Source organism: Peromyscus maniculatus, chromosome 6 (assembly GCF_049852395.1).
Source record: "Peromyscus maniculatus bairdii isolate BWxNUB_F1_BW_parent chromosome 6, HU_Pman_BW_mat_3.1, whole genome shotgun sequence".
Lineage (NCBI taxonomy): Eukaryota > Metazoa > Chordata > Mammalia > Rodentia > Cricetidae > Peromyscus > Peromyscus maniculatus.
This window is the reverse complement of record NC_134857.1, coordinates 87,139,879-87,161,241: the sequence shown is the minus strand read 5'-3', so window position 1 is coordinate 87,161,241 and position 21,363 is coordinate 87,139,879. Positions and strand designations below refer to the sequence as shown.

Here is a 21,363-nt window from a genome sequence, read left to right as displayed (position 1 = left end):
GCTTTTCAAAGAAATACACTTTATATAGTACATTTTATATATCTGTCTACCTATATTTACAACTGCCACTTCCTGCCAAAGCAACAGAAAAAAAAATGCAGCTTCTTTCAAGTCTACATATCATTAGAAAATACATAACCTACCACAGACTGTAAATTCTTGAAGGATGGATTATCCTATTCATAGCTCCACTGTGCCCAATAGAGCAAATTAACAGGCTAGCTAAATTGATTCCTACAAGCTATTGAAAATGATTTGATTTACTGACAAATGAGTTCTTAAAACTCAAATGCAGACTTCTAAAGAGAAAAGTAATAAATTGAATAAAATTCATACATACTCTTTCAACTGATATACATGGTTTCCAGCGTTAGTAGGAATCTCCAATTTATTTAATAGTTTAACCAAAATCACACTCAGACTCCACTTTCTTTAAAATATTCCATTTTCTTAGAGATCACATTCTGTGGCCTAATGTTGTCACTAAAACTAGAAACAAGATTCTTCATCCCATAATCCAATTTGGACACTCAGAATTATTAGTGCACCAGCTACATTAAACCAGCTGGTATTTGAACCGAGAAACTATACTGAAAAACAAAACAAAACAAGACAAAAAACACTAAATTTTAAGACTTAAAAGAGAAAAAAGAAATACATTAGAAAGATTACTTCTAATTCTGGCTCTTCTACTTACTGGCTAACTGATTTTAGAAAACCTACTTAACTATAGCAGCACACGTCTATAGTTCCAGCTAACTTCGGGGTCCGAAGTAGGTGTGGACATGAGTCTTGGTATTCAAGACAGTCAGGTCAACACAGTGATAGCCAATCTCAAAATTAAAAAGTCTTGCTAAATGTGCTAACAAAACTATGTAATCTTTGAAATTTTATTATTTTTTATTTTATTTTTTTTTACTATTCTAATATGGATATGCATCATTCATGTATTAGAAATGGAATGATGAACACCATGGAACATATCATAATTTTGAAAATAATGTATTTTTCAGCTGTTAGGAGACCATTTCCCTTCCCATTCTACTCTAAAGTTGTGAAGATAAAACTTCACAACTAAAGGCTTCAAGCAGCAATGAGACATTTTCTTTCCAATGGAACCAAGCCACATTCCGACAGTAGTAATTCTAACTGGGCATTTGTGTGTTTGTCTTATCTAATTCCAAATACTGACCAGAAAACTGGCATAACATCTTGAAAGAGATGGTAATTTGCTGATCAGGTCTGCCTATTTTCCATTCCACTTCTTTAAATCTAGTCTGTATTCTCTACCACTGAATCCAGGCCCTCAGTATTTCTCAAAAATCACCTGAAATCTAATCCTTAATCCAAATCAGCACTGTCATTAGTTATCCAAACTTCACACCTAATTACATCAATCCTAATCTTAAAAATTCCTGACCAATCAATCTCCAGAAGATGAAGTAATTGCCAGACTGAAGCAACCCTTAGGAGCTATTTTCCCACCTGTGGTATACAAGTGAGTAAGTTCTCAGTGCAAACCTGAATAAGATGGATACTACTGCACAAATATCCAGATTTTGCTCTGCACTCATAAAATCGAGTTTCCTATTTTTATGCCCAGTTGAATCAGATAAATTAAATAAACGTCCTTTATCACAATACTGAATTTTCATTAAAAGAATAGTAACTCAAGAAAACTTCAAACATCTACAGAAAAGAAAATCCTATCAATTTTACAAGGAAAACAAATAGTGTATATATATATATAGTATATATATATATATATAATATTCCAATAAAACAAAGAAGCAACATTAATCAAATTATTTACATAATTATATTTCAACATCAGGCATGTTATTATTAAAACAAAGTATAATCTAATATGTAACCAGTAAGGAAAGTGTCAAACACCTCAGGAAACCATCTGGTGGTAAATGCCCCAAATATGTTATAATATGTTATGATAATATTAGACAATTTAAAGAAATAAAAGCATGTAAGTATAACAAAGCAGCAACACATAAACCAATGAATTAATGAATTTGAAATGACTTTTATGAAAGTAACCAAAACATAATCGAATTTAAAATGTTCTTCAGAGTTCAAAATTTGCCAAATTAGTAACTGTTTAAAAGAGAATCCCAGTGCTCCAAAACTTCTATGTATCACTTAATCTTACTCCTAGAATTGAAGAAGAATGCTGTCTTAAAAACCTGCTATAAGCTATATAGTACATCAGGTATCACAAATATACAGGCACTAAAATATAGGAAAAATTATTTATTAAAAAGTAAAGTAGTTCTACCTTTGCCTATAGCATACAATGTTCCCAAATTTCCACAAAATATACATACTACCAAAGAGCTGCCTCTTAATAATATATAATGGTTCTTCAATATCAACAGCTCACTATTTACTATTTATGACTTTTTTTTTTGTACCTACATAGTAGTAACTTCCTATAGACCCAGTTACTGGGAAGACTGAGGCAAGATGACCACTTGTTTTTCAACCCAGGGATTTAAGGGAAAATTGATTAAAAACAAACTAAAAAAATCCATTGTTTTTTCATAGCAATTAGGATTTGTATCTACCTGTAACTAAAAGAAATCTACTTCAGACTAAAAACGGGACACAAAGTTATATTCTTATAATAGTAGCAAATATTAAAGTAATCCTCTATTTCTTTTTTACACTATTTCTTGTTTCTTCCTTTTCTGTTATCAAAATATTCTTAGGCGCTATTATTCTGGTCAGAGAGTGGCGCATTAGTCTCATAAATACTAATATATAATAACGAACAAAGCTGCAATAAACACCAGGCAGTCTTTTTCTTCAACTGCAAATCCCCTTTCATGAGTTTTGCTCTTAGATTTCATGCTGTTCATTTACCTTCTTAGCGACATTTACTAATTTTTGCTTCTCACCATGATTCTCAACAACCATGGAAGTCATAAATTAAAACATTTTTCCTAAAGAACATTTTGTTGTTCTCGCATTTATTTCACCTGAATTAACACAAACTTAAAAAGTTAATGGTGGTCTGTTTTTTAGCCAGAGAAGTCTGTCGCAGCCTGTAATCCTAACACTAGGCAAGCCCAGGCTGGACTGAGGACAGCCTCTGCTATATAGTTTCCTATCCAGCCAGAGCCACAAAGATAGCGTAGGAAATAATCAGCCAAACTTTCCCTTGTGGAGACAACCAATGAGATGCACTCCCTTTACACCAGTTTCAAATGCGCTGCCTGGAAAAGCTGGCTTAACGTTTAAACTTTTCACTCTTCTCCATATTAGTTGAATTTTTTCAAATTCTAAAGTCCCTTCTTCTAGAACAACGTTCTCTAAGTACATTAAAACGTGACTATTTCACTTGAAGGTCCAGCGCCCCAGGGCTGCATTTGCTAATCCAAATTGTGTGTTTTTGCTGCCTGTGCTTGAGATTCTTCCAGAAGGATTCTGAACACCTGGAACGTCGCCATGTTGCTTTTCTTCCGTGGGTATCTACTCCGTCCGCCTATGAAATTCAAGCCGCTGGCGTCCTGCGCGCCTGAGTCCGCGAGAGGCTAACTGCGTCACCATCTGAGGGCGTTTTGTGTTTCCTGGAGGAATGTGCGCCCGGAGCTCTGGAGCGCCAGGGTGAAGGCACTGCGCTCGCCCGGCCCCGCAGCTACCCCCGCTGTGTGGCTGAACGTCAGCCAAGGCGGCCCTCTGACATCCTAAGACACAGGGTGCGGGCGGGCGCGTGAAGGGCTGGGAACTGGTACTTACCAATGCGAGCCTGAGCCTGAATTTTCCTCTGCCGTTTTCAGAAAGGCGTTCTGGAGACTATTAGACATTTTAGACGGGTGGGAGGGGACAGGGCAGGGAGGAGTGTGGGGACAGGGTCCCCAACCCAGGCGCGAACCAGAGAGTGTGTGGGACCGCAGCCACTGAGGGGCGTGCTGCGGGCGGCAAGGTGCGTGACCGAAGGCACTGAAAAGGGCTGCCTTCCCGGCTTCGGAGGGAAGTGGCTGTGGACGCCGGAAGACACAATACGGCGACCGCGCCCTCCCAGATGCAGGCAGGTTCAGACCAGTCTCTGGGCCACGTGACACGTCAGAGCCAGTCAGAGCGGACGCGGGGGGCGGGCCATCGATGGCACCGCCCCCCGCACTGCCGCCGCGGAGAAGACAGCGAAGGCGGGGCGCTGGGGACCGCGCCCAACGGAGCGGGCAGCTAGAGCGAGCGAGCGAACCTCTGGCCCGACCTACTGCTTTGTCACCTACGGTTACCAAGGAGAATGGATCGCTGTGGCCCCGCCCTTATGACGTGGCCCAATCGCCAGCGAAGGTTGATGTCTCTTCTTCCGGATCAAAGGAGGAATCAAAAGAGAAAGTTCTGTCGCTGCCTACGCGAAATAAAATATTTCCGGGGTCAGTTGTAGATGGACTGTTCTTGTGCGTGCACTTTTGCATGCCAAAGGCGTCTCACGTCTTCCTTTGCTGCTTGCTTCAGTAGACATGGGCAGGCATTTGGTAGTTGCCACAAATTATTGAGAAGCTTTCTATACCTTCCCGTGGCTAGAATTTATTGTCTTTTTTTATTTTGAGTTTCTTTTTTCTTTCTGTTTCTTGAAGTTTTGCCTCCGGATTATTCTGTTAACCATTTCCTCCATGCCCACACTCATGTCTCAGTTAAAACTGTATTTTACTGTCGTATATTTGATTCTTCAAGTCTCTGTATGTTTGTATCTTTGAAACGCTTGTTTAAATTTTCCGAGAATAGCGCTCAGAAATCTCTAAAATCGTGCAATTAAGCGACGATTGTGCAATCACTTCGGATCACACTGATTAATGGGTAGAAGAAATTCTTGTTCGGTTCAATTAGGTGTAATGTTGTGAAAGTGGTTTCGAAGATACAATTTTATTTGGTATACACAATATTTTTGCTCCGCTGTTCAAATTAAGGACACTTAAAAGGTAGACAATTTGGAGGTTCACATAGTTATTTTAAAATGGAATTACTTACCAGGCTTAGTGACACTCACATGTAATCCCAACACTTGGAAGGTTGAAGAAGGAGGATATGGAGTTTAAGGTCATCCTTGGCTACTCAGCAAATAGACTAGCGTGTACTACATGAAAATGTCTCACAAAAAGGAAAGAAAGAAGAAAGGAGGAAGGGGTTTACTCATTTCCCTAATTGCTAAATGTAGTGGATATTTAAGAATTTCATGCCTTGATGTTAACAGAAAGTGGTATTTTCCAACTTCTGAATAACACATTTATTTTTCAATAAAATACCTCCCGTACTAAGGACAGAAAAGAAAGTGGGCAGCCCTTAATGCTCTCTTGCTTCTGGCCATCTTTTGTTTATGAAGTCAAACTTTTAAAAACTAACCCTTTGCCAGGCATCGTTTTGTCCAGCACTGAGAAAGAAAAAGCAGGTAGATCTCTGAATTTGAAGTCAGCCTGGTCTCCATTGTGAGTTCCAGGTTAGCCAGGGCTACACAATATGACCCTATTTTAAAAGGTTGGGCTATCCAGACTTTGGAAGGCAGGAAGTTTCTGTGAAAGGAAAGGAGAAAATTTGGCGGGGGGGGGGGTGGGTGGGTAAGGGAGGGAAGAGAGGGAGGGAGAGAGAGAAAGAGGAGGGACATTGGGCTGAGATGTAGAATCTCAAAAAAGTCTTATCTCAGTCCAAATCTGAAATAGTCTTCAAAGTTTTTCCCATGGTGTTGGTCGACATGAGGCTTTATATCCATGATAATCAGTTACTGCACCTATGCTGTGACCAAAAGAAAACTAGGGCTCCATACCCACGTGTAAGAAGGAATTCTGTAATCAAGAGGCTGATTGCTGAGGCATGTCTATTGGCAACAGTACAAGCAGCTAGAATAAAAAAGACCATGATCATATCTGAAGAAAATTTTAGGAGCTGGATCACAGCATCTCATGTGCTCATTAAACAACTCATGCAACCATTTATAGCAATTAATGCTGTATATCTCACACTTAACATCTTTAGTCAGCAACACTATTAATTATTCTTTCACTCTTGATGTCTTGGCAATATACTTCAGTGTGTTTCTTCCTACCTTTCGATCTACCCAGTGTGCCATGAAGGTCCATTCCTGTATTTATTAAATAAGTGAATTCTCATTCACTGTTCCTCTTATTTTCACAAACTGTTTCTCTTCAGCTGATTATATCCCAGCTCATGATTTTAATTACTACCTCCAACCCATTATTATGCTACAAAATGCATACATAATAACATGTTCCAGGCATTGTTCAGTGCTTTATAAATAGATACTCATTTGCTCCTAAAAGCTAGTAAAAATATTATACTGAAATGAAGAAACTAGCCATATGTCAGGCAAATACTCTCTGGAAGTCACATAGTTGGTGACTGGTGGAGTTAAGTTCCAAATTCAGGTTGTTTGTTGGAAGATTCTACATATCTTGTTCCTAACTTACAGATCTCTATCTTGTTTTTAGTTCTCATCAGATTTTGATGTAGCTGGATTTTCATGAGCACTGTTGAGATCTATTGCATACTATAAAATCATCTTGAAAGGAAATATGTTAAAAATCAAACCTTTTTTTTACTACAATTTCATTTTTGTTTCATCACAAGATAGCAGAAGTTACTGAAAGACAGTGAATTCTAACAGGATAACAGATTATATTTGAAAGCAGGACACATCCTTTTGCTGTATCCAAGAAACACACCTTAACATCAAAGATAGACATCAATCACCTTAGGGTAAAAAATATTTAAAAAAATGGACCTAAGAAGCAAATTGGAGTATGCATTTTAATATTCGACAAAATAGACTTTAAACCAAAGCTCATCAGAAGAGATAGGGAAGGATACTACATACTCATCAAAGGAAAAACTCCACCAAGATGACATTGCAATTCTAAACAATTATGCACCAAACACAAGGGCACCTAAGTCCATAACAGAAACACCACTATAGCAAAAATCAAGTATTGTCCCTCACACAGTGATAGTGGGTGACTTAAGTACTCAACTCACACCAATAGAAAGCTCATCCAAATTAAATTGAAACAAAGAAACATCGAAGATAAATTACATCATTAGTCAAATGGAACTAATAGATATTTACAAAATATTTCACCTACACATAAAAGATAATACCTTCTCGGCAGTTCATGGAACTTTCTCCAAAAATGAACCACATACCAAGACACAATGCAAGCCTCAACAGATACAAGAACATTGAAATAACAACCTGCATCCTATCTGACACCACAAATTAATGATGGATATCAACAACAAGAGAAACAACAGAATGCTTACAAACACATGAAAACAGAAAAATTCACTACTGAATGAAAAAAAGTGGGAACCCCAGTGGACCTATCCTGGTCAGGTTCAGGCTGCATCAGTCAGAAGAATAGATGAGTGACTTACCTGCCCATAGAACTGTATCACTCCCTAGTGTCTGTTCTCAAAGACCAATCCCACAACCTTGCCTTTCCAGCCCATTGCATGATCTGTTGCTGGGCTCTACTCCCAACCCCAGTAGCTTATAATCACAAGAACAGGTGTAGGCAGAGGAACAGCCCTTTACCCCAACTTCAAATTTCAGCTGCACAGATGCAGACCACATCAGTTAGAAGAATAGGTGCAGGCCACACCAAGCAGAAGAACAGAGACCCCCTATGCTGTACCAAAGACCAAGCTAATTGCCAGAAGGCAAGCTCCCAACTTGGACAGAGACTCCCTACTAGATCAGAGGTCATTCCAGCTGTCAGAAATCCAGACCACAAACTCTAGAAAAATAAGAGTGAACAGAAACCATGGAACAAAACACCCATTCAACAAAGACAAACTCAGAAATCAGGAACTAGAGCTAATCATTCCAAACACAGATGCCTAAATGCCAATGTAGGAATGCAACCAACAATAGCCAAGGAAATATCACACCACCAGAGCTCAGCTATCCTATGACAGCAAGATCTGAATATTCCAACACAGCTGAATTACAAGAAAATGACATTCAAAACAACTTTATGAAGATGATAGAGGTATGTAAAGAAATGAAAAAACTCCCTTAAAGAAATCAAGGAAAAGACAGTCAAAACTTTGGAAAAAAATCAACAAATCACTTAAAGAATACCAGAAAAGGAGAGAGAGAGAGAGAGAGAGAGAGAGAGAGAGAGAGAGAGAGAGAGAGAGAGAATGAGAATGAATAAGGGAAGGAAAATTGAAATAGAAGAAATAAAATACAAACTGAGGGAATTCAGGAAATGGAAAATCTGGGAAAGCAAACAGGAACTACAGATACAAGCATCACCAACAGAATACAAGAGATGGAAGAGAGAATCCCAGGTGTTGAAGATATGATAGAAGAAATAGATTGATTGGTCAAAGAAAATGTTAAATCTAAAAGATCCCTAACATAAAACCCTTGGCAAATCTGAGACACCATGAGAATAATAATAGGAATAGAAGAAGGAGAAGAATCTCAGCTCAAAAACACAGAAAATACATTGAATAAAATCATAGAAGAAAATTTCCCTAACCTAAAGAAGGACATGCCTATAAAGGTATAAGAAGCTTACAGAACACAAGATAGATTGGATCAGAAAGAAAGTCCCTAGGTCACATAATAATCAAAACACTGAACATACAGAACAAAGAAAGAATATTAAAAGCTGCAAGGGAAATGGCCGAGTAACATATCAAGGCAGAATTATACTCAAATTTTCAATGGAGACTCTAAAAGCCAGAGGGGCCCAGACAGATGTCTTGGATTCTCCAAGAGACCATGGATGCCAAACCAGACTACTATAGCCAGAAAAACTGTCAATCACCATAGATGAAGAAAACAAGATATTTCATGACAAAGTCAAATTTAAACAATATACATCTACAAATGTAGCTCTACAGAAGGTACTAGAAGGAAAACTCCAACCCATGGAAGTAAACTACACCCACAAAAACACAGGTAATGGGTAATCCCACACCCACTGAACCCAAACAAGGGAAATACACCACACTACACACACACACACACACACACACACACACACACACACACACACACACACTACCAACAACAACAATAAAATAACAGGAATTAACAATTACTGGTCATTAATCATTAATATCTTTCAATATCAATGGACTAAATTCACCAATAAAAAGGCACAGAATAATAAAATGGATACGAAAACAGGATCCCTCCTTCTGCTGCATACAAAAAACACCTCAACATCAAAGACAGATATTACCTCAAAGTAAAGGGTTGGAAAAAGATTTTCCAAACAAATGGATCTTCCAAACAAGCAAGCTTGTGTTGCTATCCCAATATCTAACAAAATAGATTTCCAACCAAAATTAATCAAAGGAGATAGAGAAGGATATTTCACATTCATTAAAGGAAAAATACACTAGTATGATATTTTAATTCTGAACATCTATGCCCTAAATGCAGGGGCACCCACATCTGTAAAAGAAGCATTACTAAAATTACATCAGACATTGAACCTCACACATTAATAATGGAACACTACAAAACCCATGCTCACCAATGGACAGGTTGTCCAGACAGGAACCAAACAGGGAAATGACAGAACTAATAGACATTAAGACTTAAATGGCCCTAGCAGATTTCTACAGAACATTTCACCCAAACAAAACAAATATATTTTCTTCTCAGAACCTCATGGAACATTCTCCAAAGTTGACCATATACTTGGTCACAAAGCAAGTCTTAACAGACACAAGAAAACTGAAATAAACCCTGTATCCTGTCAGACCACCATGGATTAAAGCTGGATTTCAACAACAACAACAACAACAGAAAGCTTAGAAACTCACAGAAACTAAACAACTCTTTACTGAATTGCCACTGAGTCAAGGAAGAAATAAAAAAGAAATTAAAGACTTGTTAGAATTCAATGAAAATGAATGTACAGTATACAAAAACTTATGGGACACAATGAAAGCAGTGTTAAGAGGAAAGTTCATACAACTAAATGCCTAGATAAAGAAGTTGGAGAAATCTCACACTAATGACCTAACAGCACACCTGAAAACTCTAGAACAAAAAAAAAAAAGAAGGAAACACACCCAAGAGGTATAGGCAGCAGGAAATAATCAAACTCAGGGCTGAAATCAATAAAACAGAAAGAGAACAATACAAAGAATCAATGAAACAAGGAGTTTGTTCTTTGAGAAAATCAACAAACTAACTAAAAGGCAGAGAGAATATCCAAATTAACAAAATCAAAAACTATAAGGGGGTCTTAATAACAGACACTGAGGAAATTCAATGAATCATTAGGTCATATTTCAAAAACCTGTAGTTCACAAAAATGGAAAATCTAAAAGAAATGAACAATTTCCTCAATAGATACCATGTACCAAAGTTAAATCAACATCAGAGAAACAATTTAAATAGACCTACAAGTCCCAAGGAAACAGATGCAGTCATTAAAAATCTCCCAACCAAAGAAAAGTCCAGGGCTAGATGGCTTTGTGGCAGAATTCTACCAGACTTTCAATGAAGAGGTAATACAATTCTCCTCAAACTATTACACAAAATAGAAACAGAAGGAACATTGCCAAATTGTTCCAAAAGGAACATTTTATGAGGCCACAGTTACCCTACGATGCAAAACACTCAAAGATTCAACAAAGAAAGAATTATAGGCCAATTTCTCTCATGAACATTGATGCAAAAATACTCAATAAAATACTAGCAAACCAAATCCAAGAACACATCAAAAAGATCATCCATCATGATCAAGTATGCTTCATTCCAGAGATGCAGGGATGATTCAAAATATGAAAATCTGTCAATGTAATCCACCATATAAACACACTGAAAGAAAACAACTACATGAAAGGAAACAACTACATTAGATGCTGAAAAGTCTTTGCAAAACCCAACACCCCTTCATGATAAAAGTCTTGGAGAGACCAGAAATACAAGGAACATACCTAAACATAATAAAGCCAATATACTGTGAGCCAACAGTCAACATCAAATTAAATGCAGAGAAACTCAAAGTGATTCCACTAAAAACAGGGGCAAGGCTACACTGTCCCTGCTCTCTGCATATCTACTCAATATAGTACATAAAGTTTTAGCTAGAGCAAGAAAAAACTAATGGAAATCAAGGTGACACAAATTGGAAAGAAGTCAAAGTATTGCCATTTGCAGATCACATGATACTACACATAAACAACTCCAAAAATTTTAGCAGGGAACACCTACAACTGACAAACACCTTAAGTCAAGTGATTGTATACAAAATAAACTAAATAAAAAAATATGTAGCCCTCCTATATACAAATGATAAACAGCCTGACAAAGAAATCAGGGAAACAACACCCTTTACAATAGCCACAAATGAGAGCCCATCAGCACCGATTGGACTAAGAGGTGAGTCATTGTCCTCACAGCTGAACACAACATCCTCTAGGCTTTGGGCCCAGGGGCTCAAACCTGCACCTCCACACCATTACCCATTGCAGTCCTGTTTCAAGCCAGTAGGTAAGTCTCCTGCAGAAATATCAGACTACCACCATCCCCCATCAGACCCTGTAACCCACAAGCTCCACCGTTCCCAAACCCACCCAACCTTAGAGACTGCAGCTGCTCCATGAGACAGAGCCTGCAGCCTGCTGTGCAGACTGGATTTAAGAGCTGCTCCATGAAACAGAGTACATTAGCATCAATTGGACCAAGAGCCCTGAATAGACCAAGAGTATCTATCAAACCAAAAGAGGCTCCCTCAGACACAGATATCACTTGCACCCAGTGGAGAAGAGATGGGTAGATGCCAGTGCAAAAATACAGTCAACAATATAAAGACCAATAAGACTCCATCAGAACCTAGTGGTTCTAAAACAGCAAGAACTGAACATCCCAATTCGGAAAGAAAGAAACAGAAGAAATTGACCTTAAAAAGGACTTTAAGAAGATGATAGAGGCATTTAAAGAGGAAATGAAAAATTCTGTTAACGAAATCCAGGAAGAGACAAACAAAAAATTGGAAGAAATAAATAAATTCCTTAAAGAAAGACAAGAGCCATGAAAAAGCAATTAAACAGGTGAAGGAAAGAGTTCAAGACTTGAAAAATGAAATCAAGACAATAAAGAAGACACAAACTGAGGGAATGATGCAAATGGAAAATCTGAGTAAAGGAGCAGGAAATACAGATGCAACCATAACCAACAGAATGCAAGAGATAGAAAAAAGAATCTCTGGCATTGAAGATATGATACAGGAAGTAAATTCATCAGTCAAAGAAAATATTTAAACCAACAAAATTTAACACAAAACATCCAGGAAATTTGGGACACCGTGAAAACACCAAACCTAAGAATAATAGGAATAGAAGGAGAAGGATACCAACTCAAAGGCACAGAAAATATATTCAACAAAATCATAGAAGAAAACTTTCCCAACCTAAAGAAGGAAATGCCTATGAAGATACAAGAAGCTTACAGAACACCAAATAGACTGGATCCAAAAAAAAGAATCCCCCTGACACATAATAATCAAACCAATAAACATACAGCATAAAGAAAAATATTAAGAGCTGCAAAGGAAAAAGGCCAAGTAACATATAAAGCCAGTTCAATCAGAATAACATCTGACTTCTCAAAGGAGACTCTGAAAGTCAGAAGGTCCTGGACAGATGTTATGCAGACACTAAGAGACCATGGATGCCAACACAGACTATTATATCCAGCAAAACTCTCAATCGCCATAGATGGAGTAAACAAAATATTCCATGATAAAACCAGATTTAAATAATACCTATCCACAAATCCAGCCCTACAGAAAGGAAAATCGAACCTAAGGAAGTTAGATGCACCTATGAAAACACAGGAAATAGATAATCCCATACCAACAAATACCAAAGAAGAGAAGCACATAACACAAGCACCAAAAAATAACAGGAATTAGCAATCACTGGTCATTAATATCCATTAATATCAATGGACTCAATTCACCTATAAAAAGACACAGGCTATCAGAATGGAAACAAAAACAAGATCCATCCTTCTGCTGCATACAAGAAACACACCTCTGCTGTGGGATGTCCTGTATGTTGTGAATAAATAAAACGCTGATTGGGCAGTAGCCAGGTAGGAAGTATCGGATAGGCAGAACAAACAGAGAGGAGAGGCTGGGACATGGAAGTCTGGAGGAGATGCCAGCCTGCCATCCAGGGAGCAGCATGTAAAGGCAACAGGTAAAGCCATGGAACACATGGTGACATAGATTAACAGAAATGGGCTGAGTATAAGTGTAAGAGCTAGACAATGGTACACCTGAGCTAATGGCCGAGCAGTTTAAATAATATAAGTGTCTGTATGTTTATTTTATAAATGGGCTACAGGACTGCCGGGGCTTGGTGGGACCCAGAGAGAAAAACTCTAGCCACACACCTCAAAGAGAAATACTACCTCAGAGTAAAAGGAAAAGTTTCCAATCAAATGAACTTAAGAAGCAAGCTGGTGTAGCTATCCTAATATCTAATAAGATAGACTTCAAATTAAAATCAATCAACAAGAAAGAGGAGGGTTTATATGAGCGAGAATTGTTGAAACCAAGCTGGATAAAGCACAGGGACAAATAGCCAAACGAATGGAAACACATGAACTATGAACCAAAGGCTGAGGGGCCCCCAACTGGATCAGGCCCTCTGAATGGGTTAGGGGGTGAGAGACTGAGACAACTAGGTCTACGACCCACCAGCTGCAGCACACAGGAGAGCTGTTCCTATATCCCACCTGGGCAGCACACTAGAGCTGACCCTGTTTTCTGAGGTTCAGGTGAGCCAGCCCTGAGGGTGTGAGAGCAGGAGAATTGGCCTCCTCCTTGCTGCAGGCCGCATTGGGTGAGCTGGCCGAGGAAGTCCTGGGGAGCTCACCCAGGTAGTGACTATGAGGGATAGCTAGTAAGCTGACCAACCCAGCTACCACCCAGGCCCAGAACCAGGCTATGAGTTGGCCCACCCTAACATCCACTGAATCTATGAACTGTTGGAGCATGCGAAGGGGCTGAATCGACAGATCCAAAACAGCAGGATCTCCATGACACAGGACAACAGGATGTCCAGGAGGAGCCCAGGTGAGAGCTCATTGTCAGTGGTGTACCAGAAACCAGAGGCCTCCAGTCAGACCAGTGACCCAATGAGCCACACTGCAGCTTCCATGACAAGATTAGTCTTTAATTTCTTTTTTAACTTGTGTTTTGTTTGGTTTGGTTTGGGGCTTTTCTTTTAAATTTGCTTTTGAGGCCGAGCGGTGGTGGCGCACGCCTTTAATCCCAGCACTCGGGAGGCAGAGCCAGGCGGATCTCTGTGAATTCGAGGCCAGCCTGGGCTACCAAGTGAGTTCCAGGAAAGGCGCAAAACTACACAGAGAAACCCTGTCTCGAAAAAAACAAAAATAAATAAATAAATAAATAAATAAATAAATAAATAAATAAATAAATTTGCTTTTGATTTGGGGGGAGGTTGCAAGGGCAGAGGGTAGATTCAAAGGGACAAGGGAGATAAGTGGGATCAGAATACCTGATGTGAAAACCACAAAGAATCAATAAAAGTTTTTTTTTTTTTTAAATCAATCAAAAGAGATTGGGGAAGACATTACTTATTTATCATAGGGAAAATCCACAAAGATGAAGTATCAATTTCTGAACATTTATGTCCCAAATACAAGGGCACCCACATTTGTAAAAGAAACATTACTAAAGCTTAATTCACACATCAAACCCCATATACTAATAGTGGGATACTTCAACACTCCACTCTCACCAATGGACAGGTCTGCCAAACAGAAACTTAACAGAGAAATAAGAGAACTAATAGATATTATGACTCAAATGGACTTAATAGATAGCTACAAAATATTTCACCCTAACACAAAAAGAATATACCTTCTTCTCAGCACCCAATGGAACCGTCTCTAAAATCAACCATATGCTTGGTCACAAAGCAAATTTCAAATGATACAAAAAAATTGGAATACCTCCTATATTTTATTGGACCACCATGGCTTAAAGTTAGATTTCAACAACAAAAATTACAGAAAGCCTACAATCTAATGGAAACTGAAAAATGCCCAAAAGAACCACCAACGGGTAAAGAACGAAATTAAAAATTTCCTAGAATTCAATGAAAACAAATGTACAACATACCCAAACTTATGGGACACTATGAAAGCAGTGCTAAGAGGAAAATTCATAGCACTAAATGCCCACATAAAGAAGATGGAGAAATATCGTACTAGTGACTTAACAGCACACCTGAAAGCTCTAGAACAAAAAGAAGCAAACTCACACAGGAGGAATAGATGACAGAAAATAATCAAATAGAGGGCTGAAATCAATAAAATAGAAACAGAGAAAAATATAAAGGATCAATGAAACAAAGAGTTGGTTCTTTGAGAAAATCAACAAGATAGACAAGCCATTATCCAAATTAACCAAAAGGCAGAGAAAAAATATCCAAATTAACAATATCAGAAATGAAAAGGGAGACATAACAACTGACAATGAGGAAATCCAGAGAATCATCAGGTCATACTTCAAAAACCTGTACTCCACAAAATTGGAAAATCTGAAAGGAATGGACAATTTTCTGGATAGGTACCATATACCAAAGTTAAATCAAGACCAGATAAACTATTTAAATAGACCAATAACAACTAAGGAAATAGAAACAGTCAGAAGTCTCCCAACCAAAAAAAGCCCAGGACTAGATGGTTTCAGTGCAGAATTCTACCAGATTTTTGAAAGAAGAGCTAACACCAACACTCTTCAAATTGTTCCACACAATAGAAACAGAAGGAACATTACCAAACTCTTTTTATGAGACTACAGTTATCTTGATACCTAAGCCACAAAAAATGCAACAAAGAAAGAGAATTACAGATTAATCTCTCTCATGAACACTGATGCAAAATTACTCAATAAAATATTGGCAAACTGAATCCAATAACACATCAAAACAATTATCCACCATGACCAATTAGGCTTCATCCCAGGGATGCAAGGATGGTTCAACATATGAAAATCTCTCAAGGTAGTACACAATATAAACAAACTGAAAGAAAAAGAACACATGATCATCTCAGTAGATGGTGAAAAAACCTTAGACAAAATCCAACACCCCTTCATGATAAAGGTTCTACACAGATTAGGAATACAAGGAACATACTTAAACATAATAAAGGCAATTTACAGCAAGCTGACAGCCAAAACCAAATTAAACAGAGAGAAACTCAAAGCGATTCCATTAAAATCAGAAACAAGACAAGGTTGTCCACTCTCCCACTATTTAATCAATATAGTACTTGAAGTTCTAGGTAGAGCAATAAGACAACAAAAGAGAGATCACGGGGATAGAAATTGGAAAGGAAGAAGTCAAACTTTCACTATTTGCAGACAATATGATAGTATACATAAATCATCCCAAAAATTCTACCAGGGAACTTCTACAGCTGATAAACTCTTTCAGTAATGTGGCACGATATAAGATTAGAAAAAAAAAAGTCAGTAGCCCTCCTATATACAAATGATAAATGGGCCGAGAAAGAAATAAGAGAAACATCACCCTTTACAATAGCCACAAATAATATAAAATACCCTGGAGTACTCTAACTAAGCAAGTTAAAGATCTGTATGATAAGAATTTTAAGAAGAAAGTAATCTAAGAAGATATCAGAAAATGGAAAGATTCCCCCATGCTCATGGATAGGTAGGATTAACACAGTAAAAATGGCAATCATTCCAAAAACATTCTACAGATTTAATGAAATCCTCATCAAAACCCCAACACAATTCTTCACAGACTTGGAAAGAACAATATTTAACTTCATATGGAAAAACAAAAAAACCCAGGATAGCTAAAAGAATCCTGTATAATAAAGCAACCTCTGGAAAAATCACAATCCCTGACCTCAGCTCTACAATAGAGTTATAGTAATAAAAATTGCTTGGTACTGGCATAAAAACCAACATGTGGACTAATGAAAATGAAATCGAATTAAAGACTCTGACATTAATCTGCACACCTATGAACATATGATTTTTGACAAAATGCCAAAACTGTACAATGGAAAAAAGAAAGCATATTCAACAAATGATGCTGGCATAACTGGATATCAACATGCAGAAGATTACAAATAAATCCATATCTGTCATTATGCACAAAACTCAAGTCCAAGTGGATCAAAGACTTCAACATAGATCCAGTTACACTGAACTTGAGATAAGAGAAAGTAGGTAGACTTGAATGCATTGGCACAGGAGGCCACTTCCTAAATATAACACCAGTAGCACAGACACTGAGAGTAACAGTTAATAAAGGGAACCTCCTGAAATTGAGAAGCTTTTGTAGGGCAAAGGAGACAGTCCATAAGACAAAATGACAGCCTGCAGAATGAGAAAAGATCTTCACCAACCCCACATCTGACAGAGGGCTGATCTCCAAAATATATAAAGAATGAAAAAAATTAGACATCAAAATGTAGAAGGCTGCAAATAGATCCATATCTGTCACCGTGCACAAAACTTAAGTCCAAGTGGATCAAGGACCTCAACATAAATCCAGCTACTCTGAACCTGCTAGAAGAGAAAGTAGGAAGTAGTCTTGAACACATTGGCATAGGAGATCGCTTCCTAAATATAACACCAGTAGCTCAGACACTGAGAGAAACAATCAATCAATGGGACCTCTTGAAACTGAGAAGCTTTTGTAGAGCAAAGGATACAGTCAACAAGGCAAAGCAGCAGCATACAGAATGGGAAAAGATCTTCACCAACCCCACATCTGACAGAGGACTGATATCCAGAATATATAAGGAACTCAAGAAATTAGACATCAAAACGACCAACAGTCCAATTAAGAAATGGGCTAGAGAACTAAACAGAGAATTCTCAACAGAGGAAACTCAAATGGCTGAAAGACAATTAAGGAATTGCTCAACATCCCTAATCATCAGGGAAATGCAAATCAAAACAACTCTGAGATACCACCTTACACCTGTCAAAATGGCTAAGATCAAAAACACTGAAGACACCTTATGCTGGAGAGGATGTGGAACTAGGGGAACTCTCCTCCACTGCTGGTGGGAATGCAAGCTTGTACAACCACTTTAGAAATCAATATGGCGCTTTGTTGGAAAATTGGGAATCAATCTCCCTCAAGATCCAGCTATACCACTCTTGGGCATACACCCAAGAAATGCTCAATCATACCACAAGAGCGCTTGCTCAGCTATGTTCATATCAGCATTGTTTGTAATAGCCAAAACCTGGAAACAACCTAGATGCCCTTCAACTGAAGAATGGATAAATAAATTATGGCACATATACACAATGGAATACTACTCAGCAGAGAAAAACAATGACATCATGAGGTTTGCAGGCAAATGGATGGATCTAGAAAGAATCATCCCGAGTGAGGTAACCCAGACTCAGAAAGACAAATATGGTATGTACTCACTCATAGGAGGATGCTAGATGTGGAACAAGGATGACTGGACTGCTACTCACATCAGCAGTGAGGCTACCTGGAAAACAGGACCCCAAGATAGACACAGGAATCACCCAATGACAGAGAAATGGCTGAAATCTACATGAACAACCTGGGCACAAGTGGGAGTAATGAAGGGAGAGAGTTGAGAGAAAGCGAGCCTGTGGGATCGGGAGATCCCAGCTGGATCAAGAACAGAGAGGGAGAATAAGGAATAGGAGACCATGGTAAATGAAGACCACATGAGAAAAGGAAGAAACAAATTGCTAAAGAGGCCCACAGAAATCCACAAAGATACCCCCACAATAGACAGCTGGCAATGGTCGAGAGACAGCCCGAAATGAGCTACTCTGGTGATGAGATGACCAAATACCTTAATAGTCATGCCAGAAACCCCATCCAAGGACTGAGGAATCTGGAAGGAGAGATCCACGGCTAGGCCCCAGGTGGAGCTCTGGGAGTCCAATTAGCGAGAAAGAGAAGGGTTTATATGAGCGAGAATTGTTGAGACCAAGGTTGGATAAAGCACAGGGACAAATAGCCAAACGAATGGAAACACATGAACTATGAACCAAAGGCTGAGGGGTCCCCAACTGGATCAGGCCCTCTGGATAAACAAGACAGTTGATGGGACCGGGTCCTGTCCTCAGTGCATGAACTGGCAGTTTTCAACCTGGGGCTTATACAGGGACACTTGGCTCAGCCTGAGAGGAGGGGACTGGACCTGCCTGGACTGAATCTACCAGGTTGAACTCAGTCCTTGGGGGAGTCTTTGCCCTGGAGGAGATGGGAATGGGGGGTGGGCTGGGGGAAGGTAGGGGGGTGGGAGGGGGAAGAACAAGGGAATCCGTGAGTGATATGTAAAATTAAATTTAATAAATAAATTTAAAAAATGAAAAAAAATACTGAATCATCCAATTAAAAATGGGTTACAGATAAACAGAGAATTCTCAACAGAAGAATCCCAAATGGCTGAAAGACATTTAAGGAATTGCTCAACATCCTTAGTCATCAGGGAAATGCAAATCAAAAGGACTCTGAGATGTCATCTTACACCTGGCAGAATGGCTATGATTAAAAACAATGAAGACAGCTTATGTTGGAGTGGATGTAAGAGCTAGGGGAACACCCCTCCACTATTGGTGGGAATGCAAACTTGTAAGGCCATTTTGAAAATCAGTATGGCTGTTTCTCAGAAAATTGGGAATCAATCTTCCTCAAGATCCAGCTATACCACTCTTGGGCATTTACCCAAGGAATGCTGAACCACACCACAAGGACACTTGCTCAACTATCTCATAGCAGCATTATTCATAACAGCTACAACCTGGAAACAACCTAGATGCCCCTCAACTGAAGAATGGATAAAGGAAATGTGGCACATATACACAATGGAGTACTAGTCAGCAGTAAAAAAAAAAACAAAACAAACAAAAAAACAAACAAAAAAAACAATGATATCATGAAATTTGCAGGCTAATGGATGGAACTAGAAAATATCATCCGAAGTACGGTGACCCAGACACAGAAGGACAAACACTGTATGTACTCACTTATACGTCGATACTAGATGTAAAGCAAAGAATATCCAGACTACAACCTACAGCTCCAGAGAAGCCAGCTAACAAGGAGGACCCTAAGACAGCCCAGTGAAGGAGAAATAGATGAGATTTACACGACCAAACTGGGGGTAGAGGGGAATGGAGGGTAAGTAATGGGGGATGAGAACATAAGGACATGGGAGGTTCGAGCCAAAACAGGGACAAAGTGGAAGAGCAAGGAATGAGATACCATGATAAATGAAGAAATCATGGGAATAGGGAGAAACAGTGTACAAGGGAATTTTCCAGGAATCCACAAGGAGGACACCCCCACTCCCCACCCACCCTCCCACCCCCGCTTAGACTAGTAGCAATAGTCAAGAGGGTGCCTGAACTGGTCCACTCCAGTAACCAGATCAATGAATACCCTCCCTGTCATGATAGAGCCTTCATCTAGTGACTGATGGAAACAGACACAGAGATCCACAGCCTGGCACCAGTCAGAGCTCCAAGAGTCCAATCGATGAGAGAGAGAGAGGAGGGATTCTATAAGCAAGGGACACTGAGATCATGATGGGAAAACTTACAGAGACGGCCAGCAAAACCAGTGGAAATCCATGAACTATGGATCAAAAGCTGTGGAGCACCATGGGATTGGACTAGGCTCTCTGGATATGCAAGATGGTTGTTTACCTTGAACTTTTTGGTGGTCCCCAGGCAGGGGGATCAGGATCCGTCCATGGTACATGAGTGGGATTTTTGGAGCCTAGTGCCTAAGGTGTGACACCTTGTGCAGCCTTGGTGCAGAGAGGGGGTGCTTGGAACTGCCTCAGCTGAATGTACTAGGCTCTGCTGACTCCCCTTGGGAGACCCTGACCTGGAGGAGGTGGTAATGGGGGAAGGTTTTGGGGGAGAAGGCTGGGGAGCAGGAAGAGGGAGGAAGGGGGATCTGTGATTGGTGTGTAAAATAAACAGAAAATTTCTTAATAATAATAATAATAATAATAATACACTAGTCATGATTAATTTAAAATAGCTTTGTGTAATTTTAACCATGCAAGTGAAAGACCTGTATGATAAGAACTTCAAGTCTTTGAAAAAAGAAATTGAAGAAGATATCAGAAAATAGAAAGCTCTCCCATGTTCATGGATTAACATAGTAAAAATGGCCATCTTATGAAAAGAATTCCATGGATCAGTACAATTACATTCAAAATTCCAACACAATTCTTATAGAAAAGGAAAGAACAATACTCAAATTCATATGGTTCTGGGGTCTAGCCTTGGCTCGGGTTCAGGTCCTGAGGCAGGTAAT

General features: G+C 39.0%; 1 protein-coding gene across 5 annotated transcripts in view; it reads right to left on the bottom strand.

Moving 5' to 3' along the window:
• The window catches only part of Lrif1 (ligand dependent nuclear receptor interacting factor 1), an 86,973-nt gene that overhangs the window by 9,011 nt on the left and 56,599 nt on the right, over positions 1–21,363 (bottom strand). The window contains exon 1 of one of the 5 annotated variants that reach the window (XM_042279681.2): positions 3,754–4,263. The exons of 2 other annotated variants lie outside the window; for them this stretch is intronic. Coding sequence is in view for 2 of the 3 variants with exons in the window: in XM_042279679.2 (XP_042135613.1) it covers positions 3,754–3,821 (68 nt within the window). In the remaining variant the exon portion in view is untranslated. Of the gene's footprint in view, positions 1–3,753; positions 4,264–21,363 lie in introns of those variants that run through there. 2 more of the 5 variants (XM_042279679.2, XM_076574788.1) reach the window with 2 other exon arrangements.